The sequence below is a fragment of the Erinaceus europaeus genome, chromosome 6, assembly GCF_950295315.1.
Source record: "Erinaceus europaeus chromosome 6, mEriEur2.1, whole genome shotgun sequence".
In the NCBI taxonomy this organism is placed as follows: domain Eukaryota; kingdom Metazoa; phylum Chordata; class Mammalia; order Eulipotyphla; family Erinaceidae; genus Erinaceus; species Erinaceus europaeus.
In genome coordinates this window covers 15,431,322-15,447,259 of record NC_080167.1, presented here as the reverse complement: position 1 = coordinate 15,447,259, position 15,938 = coordinate 15,431,322, and the positions used below count along the sequence as shown (strand labels likewise).

Sequence of the window (15,938 nt, the reverse complement as noted above, 5' to 3'; positions counted from 1 at the left end):
AGTAGTATTCTATAGCTTTACAATTTTTATTTTACCAGAGAACTGCTCATCTCTGGTTTATGGTGATGCAGGGGACTGAACCTAGGACTTAGAACCTCAGGCTTGAGAGACCCTTTGCATAACCGTTATGCTATCTATCCCCACTCCATAGCTTTAAATTTAGTCACATTGCCCTCCCAGCATATCAGAATATGTGAAATACTATATGTAAGGAATTTACTAGAATTCAGACCATAACAGATTTTCCAAATAACATGAGCAGCCCAAGAGGTGCAGTGAGTGGAGTAACAAACTCCCATTTGTGAAGCAGAGTGTTTGACCCCTGCATCATATATGCCAGAGTGATGCTCTGGCTCTATCAACCTATCTATCTCCCATTAATAAAATTAATCTTTTATAAATATATATAATTCCTTTCTATATAGGGTGAGAGAAAAAGAGAATTATTAAGAGACAGAGAGACACCTACAGCACCACTCTTCTGCTCATGAAGCTCTCTCCGTGCAGGTGGGGACTGGGAACTTGAACCTGGGTCTTTGCACATGGTGATATATGTATTCTACAGCTCCAAAATAAATGTGTCTTTAAAAAAATAACATGACACCATGAAAGGTGTTTGTAAGCAGCTCTACCCCACTAAAACAAAATCCCACTGAAAGAAAGTCTTTTGACTTGGTTTCAGCATCACTTTGGGCTGATCTGTATAGGCCTAAACTGAACTCACCTGAAAGCCATACTCTTTGGGAAGCTCAAGGGTACATGCCGGTGTTTCTACTGCTAATGTCCACTTCCAGATGCAGACTTTCTGAAATAAGAGCAGACAGAGGAGAGTGAGGCTTCTGGGGCTGCTGGAATAATCCCACTCTGTAGGACCCTCTATCCTTGGAGAACTGAGCTAAGCAATAGCAGTGAGTCCCTGATGACGGATCTGGAACTAGGCCAATTGAAAAGCATCACAGATGCCATGTAGCCAGAGCAGAGCTGCTCATGGGGACACCTGACAACTGAGGTCACCCCCAGAGGATCCTGTACCTGGATTTCAGTGTCGGAGATGGTTGCCAGGTACTTGGCGTCACAGGTCATGGCTACGGCTCTGATACCATTCCCTTCTGGGCAACTGTCAAATATGGTGTGCACAGGAATGCTGCAAAAAAGACAGGGAACCATATGTGTTGAAAACTGCCAGACTTCCCCATCCCAGATAGAACCACTTCAAAAGCCTAATATCTATGGAAAAAAAGGTGGGTGCTTCATGCAATGGATTATTACTACGTGTAAAGGGATGAAGCACTGATACAGGCTGCAGCATGGATGAAACTGGAAAACACAATGCTGAATGGAATGTCAGACACAAAAGACCATACAGGGTATGATCCTACTTACATGAAATGTCCAGAATAGAAAAACCCATAGATACAGGAAGTAGATTAGTGCTTTCCAGGGGCTAAAGGGAGGGGTGGGGTGGGGGGATGGAGAGTGACTCCTGAGGAGGATGGGGTTTCCTTTGACTAATGAGAATGTACAGGAATTAGAAGTGATGTAAATATGTAAATATGTAAATATGATGGGCCTAGACTTCTAATGGATCTATCTCCACCACCACTAGTCACTTCCATCAGGAACATCATCAAAAGCCCTCTTATGGGGGGTCGGGCGGTGGCGCAGTGAGTTAAGCGCATGTGGCGCAAAGCGCAGGGACCGGCATAAGGATCCCGGTTCGAGTCCCCGGCTCCCCACCTGCAGGGGAGTCGCTTCACAGGCGGTGAAGCAGGTCTGCAGGTGTCTTTCTCTGTCTTCCCCTCCTCTCTCCATTTCTCTCTGTCCTATCCAACAACGAATTGCATCAACAAGGGCAATAATAATAACCACAACGAAAGCTACAACAAGGGCAACAAAAGGGGGAAAAAAAAATGGCCTCCAGGAGCGGTGGATTCATGGTGCAGGCACCGAGCCCAGCAATAACCCTGGAGGAGGGAAAAAAAAAAAAAGCCCTCTTATGGACCTTCCCAGGACCTTGTCCTCACCATAAAGTAGCAATGTTAGGGGCTGCCCCAGTCTCCAAAGGAAGGCTAGGGTATTCTGCCCTGCCCCACAAGGAAGACTGGTCCTGAAATGAGTGCAGCCTGCAATGATCCCAGTTGTGACCATGAGCTATGAGCTCAGACCAATAGGGACTCAGAGGTTACATAGGCTCTGGTGCTAAGTATAAATATATATATATATATGCCCTGTGTCAGGTGGATGGACGTAAATAGTTAATTTTATACATCGAATTTTTTCAAGAATGAAAAAATTTTACTCTCTGCCCTAATCCAACTTTCTAGCCCTTTTCTCCACTCTGACACTGTTTTCTCAAACAATAGTTTTTATCCAACTTCATGTTAGCTATCAAACTCAAGCAAAAACTACCATAGTCGTGGTCCCCTAGAAACATGCCTAAAATGGACTTCCTAGTTTTCTTCCACCCTATGATCCCTAATCTCAACTGCTCTGTTCCTACTTTTTAGTTCCCATTCATTAACCATTTTTTCTCACTTTATATCTTGCCACCTTCCAGATACCAAGTTGCTCTCTGTTGTCAAGTGTTGAGTTCTATGCCAGGGGTGAAAAATGAATATATGAAAAAAAAGATGCTCAGAATAATCCTCTTAGGCAAATGCATGTTCTACCATGTAAGTGGAAGTGGAAATAAGTACAATTTAACTGTAGCTATTAAAAGTTTAATGTATAGGAGTCAGGCAGTGGTGCAGCGGGTTAAGCGCACATGATGCAAAGAGCAAGGACTGGTGTAAGGATCCCGGTTCAAGCCCCCGGCTCCCCACCTGCAGGGGAGTCGCTTCACAGGCGGTGAAGCAGGTCTGCAAGTGTCTTTCTCTTCCCCCTTTCTGTCTTCTCCTTTCTGCATTTCTCTCTGTCCTATCCAATGACAACAATATCAATAACAATAACTACAATAATAAAACAAGGGCAACAAAAGGAAATATTTTTTAAAAAATTAAATGTATATACCATATGACCCAACAGTTCCTTATCTGCAGCTTTTTTTTCTACATAATAGCAAAAGCAGATACTCATGCTCATTATGGTGCTGCTTTAGTAGTCAGATAGATAGATAGATAGATAGATAGATAGATAGATAGATAGATATAGATATCTGAAGAAATAGCTCATTGTTTCCATGTGCATGGCCAGGTTTAAGCCTGGTTACCATCATATAGAAAGAAGTTTTGGAATAGTGGCCTCCATTCTCTCTCTCTCTCTCTGCCTGTCACTATCTAAAGAAATAGATTAGGAAGTCAGGCAGTAGCACAGTGGGTCAAGCACATGTGGCGCAAAACACAAGGAAAGGCATAAGAATCCCGGTTCAAGTCCCCGGCTCCCCACCTGCAGGGGGGGGTCACTTCAGAAGTGGTGAAGCAGGTGTCTGTCTTTCTCTCCCCCTCTCCATTTCTCTCTGTCCTATCCAACAACAATGATATCAATAACAACAACAATAACTACAACAATAAAACAAGGACAACAAAAGGGAATAAATAAATATAAAAAAATTTTAAGTGAAAAAAAAGAAATAGATTAAGAAAATTAAAATTGAGGGCTGGGAGGTAGCACAACGGGTTAAGAGCAGACAGCACAAAATGCCAAGGACCAGCATAAGAATACCGGTTCGAGTTCCCAGCTCCCCACCTGCAGGTGGGGGGGGTCACTTCACAAGTAGTGAAGCAGGTCTGCAGGTGTTTATCTTTTTTTAAAAAAAATTATTTATTTATTTATTAATGAGGAAGCTAGGAGGAGAGAGAAAGAACCAGACATCACTCTGGCACATGTGCTGCCGGGGATCGAACTCAGGACCTCATGGTTGAGAATCCAATGCTTTATCCACTGCACCACCTCCTGGACCACTCTTTCTTTCTCTCTTCCTTTCTTTCTTTTCTTCATTTTTTAAATTATTTTTATTTGACAGAGGAAGGGAGATATATAGAGGGAGAGACATCTGCAACACTACTTCACCACTCATGAAATTTCCCTCCTGCAGGTGGGAACTGGGGACTTGAACCTGGCTCCTTGAGCATTTTAATATGTGCACTCAACCTCATGTGTCATCACCCTTCCCCCAGTGTCTATCTTTCTCTCTTCCTTTCTATCTCCCTCTCCCCTCTCAATTTCTCTCAGTCCTATCAAATAAAGTAGAAGGAAAAAAAAGGGGGGGTGGCCACAAGAAGTGGGATTCACAGTGCCAGCACTGAGTCTAGCAATAATCCAGTGGTGAGAGGAAGAGAGAGAGAGATAGAGCAAGCGAGCAAGCAAGCAACCTCCTGTCACTGGCTCACCCACCATAGCAGGGTGAACAGAATAAAGCTACCCACTGAAAATGCATCAGCACGGGATGAACATGAACAGAGGAACAGGGACTCTTCAGGTACCTGTCAGGAATAATCTAGAAAGTAAAATAATCTAGAAAACCTAACAAGCAATGAAGAATCTGGGTCCCTGTGAAAGTAATGCTTCTCATTGGCAAGGGCAGTTTCTGTGAGTTGGGTTAGTATGTTAGCCTCCCTCAGTACAGTCTTCTCTAGGTCACCAACAACCTCACTTTCTGGGCTTGAGGAGACAGGAATTATAAGTGGGAAATTCACTAAAGGAACATTATTCCACCAGGCCTCAAAGCAAAAGACACCCAGCCTTGCCTGGCACCCTCACTGTTACCCTGCTTCGTCACACTGGCTTCCCCTCCCCTAGACCCACAGTACCCATTCTCTGGTTGTATTTTGTACTGGCAGATGGACATTCCACAACAGTTCAAGAGAGAGACTGCACCCCACCTACCCTGTGAAGGAGTCCCATATAATGATAAGGCATTCGGGCCCCCTGTCAGCCGTGGCGACCCACCGCCTGTCCTCGCTGATACAGACGCAGGAGATGACATTAGGATGGCCCTGTAAAAGTGGAAAGAACATGATTTGAAGCGGAAAGAATGTGATCTGAAGTGTCAGATTTGCCATCCAAGCTCTGACAACAGCTGGAAAGTTTGTCTGCCAAACCCCAGGACTGAGCTCCTAGAATCATCTGGCTGAAAGTTCCAGTCCTGGCAATGGCCTGAGGGTTAAGCTACTCTCCCCATGGGGACTCTTCCCAGCTTCCTCAGGTTCTGGGCAGGTAACCAACTCCAAGCCTAGCCCTCTAGACTCCACAGCTAGAGCCTCCCCCTCCCTAAATTACGTTCACTGGGGGTCAAAAGCAGCGCTAGAACAAAAGCCTCTCCACTGGTCTCCCACAAGACAGAGGAATCTTCTGGAAACATAAAGGAGGTAGCAGCATAGCCTGCAGGAGATAGCCTTTTGCCCTCATCCCTCCCCTCCTCTCGCTCACTCTGTGGCAACAGGCCTCCAACCTCCTGGGCCTCACACTTAGGCCTGAACTCCCAAGTTCTGAGTCCTGCTTCCCCAGAGATACCCCTGCTTGGTTCAGCCTTGAGGTCCAGCCACTCTAGGCGAGTCTCCTCTGAGCCTTGATTTGCTTCTTAAAGCATGGCCACCTTTCCCTGCAAGTACTCGTTCTAATTTGTCCTTAACACGAATGTGTTCACTAGAGTCATGCCTGGCTACCCACTGTTGTGTACATTCCATGGGGCTAGGGCATGGAGCAGGTTGGTTCATAACCACAGACCCAGATCTGAAATGCAGCAGTTATGGTAAATACTGTGAGTGGAATGAACGGTCAAGGTCATGCCCAGCCACATAGCTCTTGTGAGCCTGAATTCCTGCCTGCTGGCTCCTGTGTCCCAGCTCAGCTGCCACTCTGCCCCTCACAGCTCCCAATCCAGCCTGCCTAACTCTCTTTTCTACTGTGCTGGTACTACTGTGGCCCTGAGTGGTGTGCTCACCTAAGCACCAAGAAAGAAGGCTCAATGAGGGGAAGACGGAGAGGAAGAAGGAAAGAAAGAGGGGGAGGGAGAGGGAGAGGGAGGGGGAAGGGGAGGGAGAGGGAGAGGGGGAGGGGAGGAGGAGGGAGGGGGGAGGGGAGGGGGAGGGAGAGGGGGAGGGAGAGGGGGAGGGAGAGGGGGAGGGGAGGGGGAGGGAGAGGGAGAGGGAGAGGGGGAGGGGAGGGGGAGGGAGAGGGAGAGGGAGAGGGAGAGGGAGAGGGAGAGGGAGAGGGAGAGGGAGAGGGAGAGGGAGAGGGAGAGACAGCGAGAGAGAGAAAATTCTGAGATGCCAGGAAGTGAGTTCCTGGAGTTGCACCAAGCATCTTGGATCCCTGATACCAGGCTGAGTATTGACAAGCTCTTTGGAAATCCTTTGTGATGTTTTTATCTACAAATCACTCAGAAATGTTCCTATTACAGCGCGCGCACACACACACACACACACACACACACACACACACACACCCCATTAAGAGCCTGTACACCCTCGACTGAAGATGGAAGACTTGTCCGTCTCTGTTTGGGGAAGGCCGTCCTCTTCGACTGAGCGCACAGCTTCGGGAGGGACACACACGGAATGGTGAGGGAGGAAGGGGACACCCACCTAGCCAGCTAGATCAGCTGAATCAACCCTGGCGATCAATGGGGTGACAGATGTCACAGCCAGATCGCCCTCATATCGCAGCAATCCCCCCCCCCCAAAGGGTAGCATGGAATTACCTGCCAGCTTAGTTTAGTGGGAAGTCAAACACAGAAAAAATGGGACATGTGGATAAGCTGGTGATGAAAAGGAAAAGGGCTTGAAATACCAGGCCAGGAGGAAGACCGTGCTGTGGGGAGACCCAGCTTTGCTCACCCATTTACTAGAGCAGTCTCAGGCAAGTCAGTAAGTCACTCTGAGTTTCAGTTTCCTCTCCTGCAAAGTGGGGGTATTTCCCCCCACTCCCATAACACACACACACACACACCCCTCAGCGTATTTGTGAGGCTTACAACTATTTGAAATGTTGGAAAAAATAAGTGCTTATTTGGGCTGACTCCACTGAAGTCTACATTTTGTGCTACCCCAGACTTCCACGGAGATATGTTCTGTGCAGGCTGAAAGAAAAATTAATGGGGGTCCGACGGTAGTGTAGCGAGTTACGCACACATGGCACAAAGCTCAAGGACTGGCATAAGGATCCCAGTTCGAGCCCCCAGCTCCCCATCTATAGGGTGGTCGCTTCACAGGCAGTGAAGCAGGCCTGCAGGTGTCTCTCTTTCTCTTCCCCTCTTTGTTTCGTCTCCTCTCTTGATTTCTCTCTGTCCTATCCAGCAACAACAGCATCAATGACAACAATAATAACGACAATAACAAGGGCAACAAAATGGGAAAAATGGCCTCCAGGAGCAGTGGATTCATAGTGTAGGCACCGAGCCCCAGCAATAACCCCGGAGGCAAAAGAAAAATTAAGATTTTATTTTTTGCCCACCAGAGCCCTACACAAGCATGATTCCACTGCTCCTGGCAGACTTTCCTTTTCATTTTGATTTCACAGAGAGAAAACACAAGATACAACAGCCTTGCATCACTGTTCATGGAGCAGTCCCCATGTTGTGATGGCGCCCCATGTGGCGCTGGGGACTTGAACCTAAGTCTTAGTGCATAGTAAAGTGTGTGTTTGTCTGGCAAGTGAACTCCTAGCCACCAAATACAGATATTTTAGGTGTGTGCTGCTACAGGATTAGGATTGACGGCTATTGTCAATTGATTCTTTACAGGATCAGAGAAATACTGAGCAATAAAACATGACCCTCTCCAACCTCCCAAAAAAAATGCCTCTAAAAGACAGAATTTGCTGTCCTTCAAAAAAGAGGCAGGAAAGTGTGACAGTGACAGAATGAAGTAGCTTCTGAAGTAAAAACAAATTGCAGGTGCAAGTGAAGACAACCTCCCATACTTACAGTGAGAGAAGCTTACATACCTGAAGGTGGTGCTGACTGTTACTGAAAACGTCATAGATGACCACAGTGTGGGCGCAGATGTACAGAAGAACTCTCTGGGTGTTGTCTCGAATGTAGAAAACAGGGAGGGAGCTGTTCCATCCAAATGACCAAGTCATGTTCTGGAAGGGAAAGGGAAAGTCAAGAGGCTGTGAGAGCATGCCAAGCCAGGGCTGGGGTGCCAGAAGTTCCTGAAGAGGGGTTCCACATCAACAGCCTGAAGAAGAGAAGCCACTTTGGGAAAGTCCTTGTGAGCATGCTGCCATGTGGATGACCCGTGTAAGCATGATGCTAAGCTGATGAGGTAGACACAAAGGGCCACAGCTTGTCTGAGCCAATCTACACAAGTCTAGAACAGACAAGTCCAGAGACACAGGAAGATGAGTGGTTTCCAGGGGCTGGGGGGTGTTGGGATGGAAAATGACAATTTAATGGTACAGATTAATATATATATATGTATTTATTTATTTATTTATTTATTTATTTATGAGAGAGAGAGAGAACCAGGTCATCACTCTGCCACATGTGATGCTGGGGATCAAACTGTGGACCTCATGCTTCTAAATCTAGTACTTTATGCAGTGCACCACCTCCTAGGCCACTAATGATACTGATTTATTTTGGGTATTTATTTACCATTGAATAGAGACAGAAAGAAATTGAGAGGGGAGGGGGGATAGAGAGAGGGAAAAAGACAGATACCTGCAGCACTGCTTCGCCACTTGTGAAGCTTTCCCCCTGCAGGTGGGGACCAGGGGCTTGAACCCAGGTCCTTGCACACTGTAATAAGTGTGCTTAACTAGGTATACCATCACCTTGCTCCTATTCTGGGGGTTCTAAGGAGCTCTAGAATTAGAAAGTGGCCATGGCTGAACAGCTCTGTGAATGTACGAAAAAGACAAATGGGCAGCATACTTTTTAAAGTATGAATCTGGAGGTAGGAGCACCTTGACCAATGTTATGAAATAGCAGCTTGGGAGGTGGCTAGAGCAATAAACTTAAAAGTACGAGTTCCGGGGGTCGGGCGGTAGTGCAGTGGGTTAAGTGCACATGGCACAAAAGCACAAGGACCAGTGTAAGGATTCTGGTTCAAGCCCCCGGCTCCCCACCTGCTGGGGAGTCGCTTCACAAGCGGTGAAGCAGGTCTGCAGGTGTCTATCTTTCTCTCCCCTTCTCTGTCTTCCCCTCCTCTCTCCATTTCTCTCTGTCCTAGCCAACAACAAATGGCATCAATAATAAGCACAACAAGGGCAACGAAAAGGGGGGGGGGGGAATGGCCTCCAGGAGCAGTGGATTCACGGTGCAGGTACTGAGCGCCAGCAATAACCCTGGAGGGAAAAAAAAAAAAGATCCTAGGAGTTGGGCAGTGGTGCATTGGGTTAAGCACACATAGTACAAAGTGCAAGGATCCCAACTGAGCCCCCAGCTCCCCACCTGGAGAGTGGTCACTTCATAAGCAGTGAAGCAGGTCTGCAGGTGTCTACCTCTCTTTCCCCCTCTATCTCCTTCACCCCTCAATTTGTCTGTCCTATTGAACAACAACTGGGAAAAAATGGCAGCAAGGAGCAGTGGATTTGTAGTACAGGCACCAAGACCCAGTGATAACCCTGGAGGCAAAAAAAATAAAAAATAAAAAGAATAAGGTCCCAAGTTCAACACCCAGTATCACATATACCAGAGTGATGCTTTAATTCTTTCTTCTTTCTTCTCTATCACTAATAAATTAAGGAAGTAGATAGCATAAGGGTTATGCAAAGATATTTTCATGCCAGAGGCTCCAGAGTCCTATGTTCAATCCCCTGCACCACAATAAGTTTAAGCTTAGCAGTGCTCTGGTAAAGAAGAAAAAAAATAATAAATCTTAAAAAATAATAATAAATCTTACAGCAGCAACAAATGCTGGAGAGGTTGTGGGGACAGAGGAACCCTTTTACATTGCTGGTGGGAATGTAAATTGGTACAGCCTCTATGGAGAGCAGTCTGGAAAACTCTCAGAAGGCTAGACATGGACCTTCCATATGATCCAGTAATTCCTCTCCTGGGGTTATACCCCAAGGACTCCATAACACCCAACCAAAAAGAGGTGTGTACTCCTATGTTCATAGCAGCATAATTCATAATAGCTAAAACCTGGAAGCAACCCAGGTGCCCAACAACAGATGAGTGGCTGAGAAAGCTGTGGTATATATACACAATGGAATACTATGCAGTTATCAAGAACAATGAACCCACCTTCTCTGACCCATCTTGGACAGAGCTAGAAGGAATTATGTTAAGTGAGCTAAGTCAGAAAGATAAAGATGAGTATGGGATGATCCCACTCATCAACAGAAGTTGAGTAAGAACATCTGAAAGGGAAACTAAAAGCAGGACCTGACCAAATTGTAAGTAGGGCACCAAAGTAAAAACCCTGTGGTGAGGGGTAGACATGCAGCTTCCTGGGCCAGTGGGGGGGTGGGAGTGGGTGGGAGGGGTGGGTCACAGTCTTTTGGTGGTGGGAATGGTGTTTATGTACACTCCTACTAAAATGTAGTCATATAAATCACTAGTTAATTAATATGAGAGGGGGAAAATTAATTGTACGTCTCAAAGTTTTTTAAAACACAGACTGAATCTTTTTAATATATAGGCTGTGTATTTGATATGCGGACTCTCTCAAAAGCCTAGACCAAGTAGATCAGAAGCAACCAATAGCACAGCTATATACAAGATACTGGGTACTGTACAGCAAACCGTAACAAAAGGACTTTGCAAAGTTAACCCAGTTACCAAATAATGTGATGATAGCATTAACTATCGATTGTCTTTTTGAACCCTAAGACAGCAGAAACCTCACATCTCCACTATAGAGCTTCTACTTCCCCCAGTCCTGGAACCCTTGGATAGGGCCCACTTTCCCGTATGCCTCTCCCAATCCATATCAAATAATATCGCATCTGCCGATCACAACCTAACCAACGCAACGATTGCCACCTCAACATGCTTCACTTCAGTCTGTGTCCAGAGACTTCACATGTGGAATGACAACCCTTCAGCTTTATTACTCGGGTGAGACCTTTCCTTTCATAGTATACTCTAATTCCATCTCAGGTGGTTCACTTTCTAACAAAGTCCCAAAACCTAGATATACACCAGTTTCTGTGAGAGAGAGCATATGTTCACACGTATCCGTAAACTATTGCAAAAAATATATACCTGAAAGCAGAAGTACACTATAGTTTGCAGTGAGTACCCCCCTAACACTTCCTCTCCACTATTCCAAGCTTTGGGTCCATGATTGCTCAACAATTTGTTTGGCTTTGTATGTTAACTCTCTTTTCAGTCACCAGGTTCCAGATGTCATCAGGATGCCGGCCAGGCTTCCCTGGACTGAAGACCCCACCAATGTGTCCTGGAGCTCCACTTCCCCAAAGACCCACCCCACTAGGGAAAGAGAGAGGCAGACTGGGAGTATGGACCGACCAGTCAATGCCCACGTTCAGCAGGGAAGCAATTACAGAAGCCAGACCTTTCACCTTCTACAACCCACAATGACCCTGGGTCCATGCTCCCAGAGGGACAGAGAGTGGGAAAGCTATCAGAGGAGGGGGTGGGATATGGAGATTGGGTGGTGGGAATTGTGTGGAGTTGTACCCCTCCTACCCTATGGCTTTGTTAATTTATCCTTTCTTAAAATAAATAAATAAATAAAAATAAATAATAAATCTTAAAAGGAGTAGATAGCATAATGGTTATACAAAGAAACTCTCGTGCCTGAGGTTTCAAGGGCCCAGTTTCAATGCCTTGAACTACCACCATAAGAGCTGAGCAGTGCTCTAGTAAAAGAAAAAAAAAATCTCATTTAATGTACACTTGCCTTGCTGTGGGTATGGCATACGTTCAGACCTGGCCATACCACAGAGTAAAGTTTCCGTGCTATGGTGTCTTTTTCTGTCTCTTTATTTATTATCTCTGTCTCTCTGTATCTCTTGTCTCTGTCTATCGAAAGTCAGCTTAGAAGGGTGAAGCCCCAGTGATGACAAAAAAAAAAAAGTGTGGCTGGGGAAAGGACTTAAATGGTAGAACATTGGACTTGCACATCTGAGGCTCCTGGTTTGAACTTCTGTACCACATATACTGGAGTGCTGTTTTGGCGTGTGTGTGTGTGTGTGTGTGTGTGTGTGTGTGTGTGTGTATAACTCTCTGTCTCACATGTAATAGAAGATCATAAGCGTCTAGGAAATAGCTCAGTGGGACATCATGCTGCTTTGCCATATACATGACCCAGATTTGAGCCCAGCTCCCACTACACTGAGGAAAACTTCAGTACTGTGGTTTCTTACTCTGTCTCTTAAAAAAAAAAAGAAAGAAAGAAAGAGAAAGAAATGACAAAAACAAAAAGCAAAACAATTTAAAAGCATATAATGAAACAGAAACGATAGCACTGCTAGGGAGATATTCAGCAGCAGAGCACAGGACTTGCATGCTTGACATGACCACCACCCTCAGGTTTCATTCCCCAGCATTGGGTTTCTTTTCCTATCTTTAAACAATACCTGTATGGGTAAGTGGCTGTACCGTGCGTTAGTCCCAGGACAAACAAAAGGCAATGTGGCCAGTTTCTCTCTCCTACAGTCTGCATTCCCTTTCTCTCGTTTCCATCTGTTCATACCCTGAAATTTATATTTAGGTCTTTTGTTGTGTGGGTGTGAGTAGTAGAATTACAGAATCATAATTGTCTCAAGCTGCAACTTCTAGGAACAGAACTATTTAATATTTGGATGTTCTTTTTTTATATACAGCACTGAGGAATGGACTAAGAGTTGTGTATATGTGCAACACTGCCAAGCAGCCTGCCTGGCCTAATTTTTTTTAATGCACTTAGAGGGAAATGAAGAGGAAGAGACAGACACAGGAAGAAAAACACCAAAGCACCACCCCACAACACATGCAGTTTCCGAGGTGTTGTCCATGGTGTTGTCCATGTGGTGCTGAGGATAGAAGCCAAGTTCTCACTCACAGTAAGGTATGTACTCTAACCACTGAGTGATCTCCTGGTCTCTCGGGCTGGTTTGTAAGAGCCAATTTAATTTAGAAACTTGCTGACCCTATGAAGCATTTTATATATCATAGAAATTTATTTGAACAAGTTGATCATCAAAAGAAAGCATCCCTGGGATCAAGAAACAGCTCCCATGTGTACTTCACCATGCATAAGGTCCTCAGTTCGAGCCTTGGTACCACATCAGAACTGTGGACATTACTGGAGGACCTCCATGGGTGGTGGAATAGTGCCGTGATGTCTCTTCTTGTTTCTCTCTCTCCCTCTCTCTAAATAAAAAGTGAAAACACTGGGCCCAGGGGGCTGGCTTGTGGTGCACCTGGTTCAGTGCACACATTACAGTGTGCAAAAACCTGGGTTCAAGCCCCCAGTCCCCACCTGCAAGGGGGAAGCGGTGTCCCTCTTTCTCACTGTCTCCTCCTTCCCTCCTGATTTTTGTCTCTACTCAAAATAAATATTTTAAAAAGAATTTTGATTACTACCTAAAGAACAGTTATTCTGATGCATCGGGTCAGTTTATGGATTTACTTGTAATTACATTTATTATTTTTTTAAAAAAAACTGGGCCCAAGAGATCATAATTAGCAGTGAAATCAAAGATGTGAGTTCATGCCCCGGTACCATATTAAATAACAACAACAATAATAATAATAAGAGTGGAGAGGTAGCTTTCCCTCTATATTTCTCATTAAAATAAATAGATTAAGGGAGTTGGGCTGTAGCGCAGCGGGTTAAGCGCAGGTGGCGCAAAGCACAAGGACCGGCATAAGGATCCCGGTTCGAACCCGGCTCCCCACCTGCAGGGGAGTCGCTTCACAGGCGGTGAAGCAGGTCTGCAGGTGTCTATCTTTCTCTCCTCCTCTCTGTCTTCCCCTCCTCTCTCCATTTCTCTCTGTCCTATCCAACAATGACAACAACAATAATAACTACAACAATAAAACAACAAGGGCAACAAAAGGGAATAAATAAATAAAAATAAATTCAAAAAAAGTAAATAGCCATCAAGAGAGTGAATAGTCAAATCTAAAATGGGGAAGCGTATCTACATGTGGATATAAAGTACACTCCAAGACATGTTAAGTGGAAAGATATTTTGCAGAGATGCAGAATTCTCACTGGCTCAAAAAAAAAAAAAAAAACAATTAAACGGATGTGTGCAAGTAGGCATAACTGACAGAGAGAGAGAGAGAGAGAAAGAGCAGGGGGGAGGGAGTCAGCATGTGTGTATGCAGACAAAGGTCTGGAAATCAGGGAGTTGCAGTGCACTGTAACCATAGTCACAGTCTGGAGAAAGAGAAAGGGGAGGAGGCGTGCACAAGAGGAGGAATCTGCTGCTGTTTCAATTCATTATAGAGCGTGTCTAATTCATCTTAACAAAAGCAATGAAGGGGAGAAGAAAAAGGGTGCATCCAAGAACTGAACACATTGGCACAAGGAAGCTTGCCTCTGCAGTGAGCCCACAGTTGAGGGGTGCCCCAAACATAGGGAGGAGCTTCAGGATAGAACTCAGACCTGCCATCACTTGCTCTCATGAGGGAGAACACTTGATTTCTTGTTAGTTGGTTAAACTGACAAAACGGTATGGGCTCTAAAGTTCAGACCGAGTCAGCTTTAACATTTCACTCCACAGCTGAAAGTCAGCCGTTCTACAGAGGGGAGGTGGTTAGCCATGTATTTCTCACTAGGCATTCTCATCTCATCATCATCATCGTCACCATCTAGTTATTTGTTACCTCTAAGCCAACGCTCATGGTGTGTTAGGAACGACATTAAGTACTCCATATACATCAATTCCTTGTGAATCTTCAAAAGACTAGAATATATGTATGAGAGGAAGTTGGGAAGGGGGTGATGAATCCTAGCAAACAATTTTCAGAAAGTAGCAGATGGAGGGAGAAGGGGAGGTGGGGAACAACCCTGCTCATGGTAAATGGTAATATTTTTATTCTGTGCAGATGGTGTTGTCCTGGAAGGCTGCCGGCAGGCAGACTTGCTGCTTTTCACAGCAGTTCTCACTTTTTCCAGGCCTTTCACTTTTCTGATCCACCTAGCAGTGGATGGATTGAAGAGGCTGCGAAGTTTATAAGAACCTATGCTATGAAGCTAGGAGCCAGTTAAGGCAGGGGACGGAATGATGGGGGCACTGGGGATTAAACATCAGAGAGGTAAAACAGAGAAGGGCAAGAGAGGATGGGGAAGAAGGGAAGGGGGAGGGAAGACGAGCATGTGGAGTTCCCCTTCCTCCTTCTCAAAAAAAAAAACAGCATCCTATGCAACAGACAAACCATGTCTGGAATTTCCTGCCTGTGGAACAGCACTATTGAACCCAGATGCCAAGTTCACATTCATATTTTGTCACATGCATTCAGCCAGAATTCTGTATGAAAACTGAAAAGATCAAGCTCACTCAGTAGAACACAAACCTTATCATGTGTGAGGCCCTGGGTTTGAGCTCTAACTTCATGGGAGCACCATGGGCATCACTGGGGGAGCTCCACAGATGTGCTGTAGTGTCTCTCCTCTCTGTCTCTTTTGCTCTTCTCATGCACTCCCCCCCTCTAAGAAAAAAAATGAAAACTTGACTCAGGGAGGCTGTTCAGAGGTGGTATCACACAGGCCACAGGTTCATTTCTGGCAAATACAAAAAAACCAACAAAACAAAACTAAGTTTCTTAGCCTATGGTTTTTTTTTTTCTTCCCCCAACCCCCATTTCACAAGACTCTAAAGCCCTGGGGAAAATGGAGCAAGCATGTCAGGCTTACCAAGGGGTACACTGTGCCACTGTCATCTTTGTGAAACAGAGCGTCCTCGTTGGCGGTGGACACCAGTGAGCTCTTTGGCATTCTTTTTGTCGAGAGCTTCTTCACTCTTTCTGCAATGTTTTCTCCTCTTTCAGGCCCCAAGCCTCTCTTTTCCTGTCCTGGCTTTTCTAGGGGCATCAGGTCACTTCTGTCTCCAAGTTCATCTGAAGATTGCCTTCTAAGGGGACTATT

At 45.4% G+C, this 15,938-nt stretch overlaps 1 protein-coding gene across 1 annotated transcript in view; it reads right to left on the bottom strand.

The window, feature by feature from the left end:
• The window catches only part of CFAP251 (cilia and flagella associated protein 251), a 91,618-nt gene that overhangs the window by 71,469 nt on the left and 4,211 nt on the right, over positions 1 to 15,938 (bottom strand). Inside the window, exons 4-8 of the mRNA XM_060192651.1 lie at positions 15,708 to 15,933; positions 7,885 to 8,025; positions 4,825 to 4,934; positions 1,033 to 1,144; positions 725 to 805 (exon numbers count right to left, since the gene is read on the bottom strand). Coding sequence (XP_060048634.1) covers positions 725 to 805; positions 1,033 to 1,144; positions 4,825 to 4,934; positions 7,885 to 8,025; positions 15,708 to 15,933 — 670 coding nt within the window. The remainder of the gene's footprint in view (positions 1 to 724; positions 806 to 1,032; positions 1,145 to 4,824; positions 4,935 to 7,884; positions 8,026 to 15,707; positions 15,934 to 15,938) is intronic.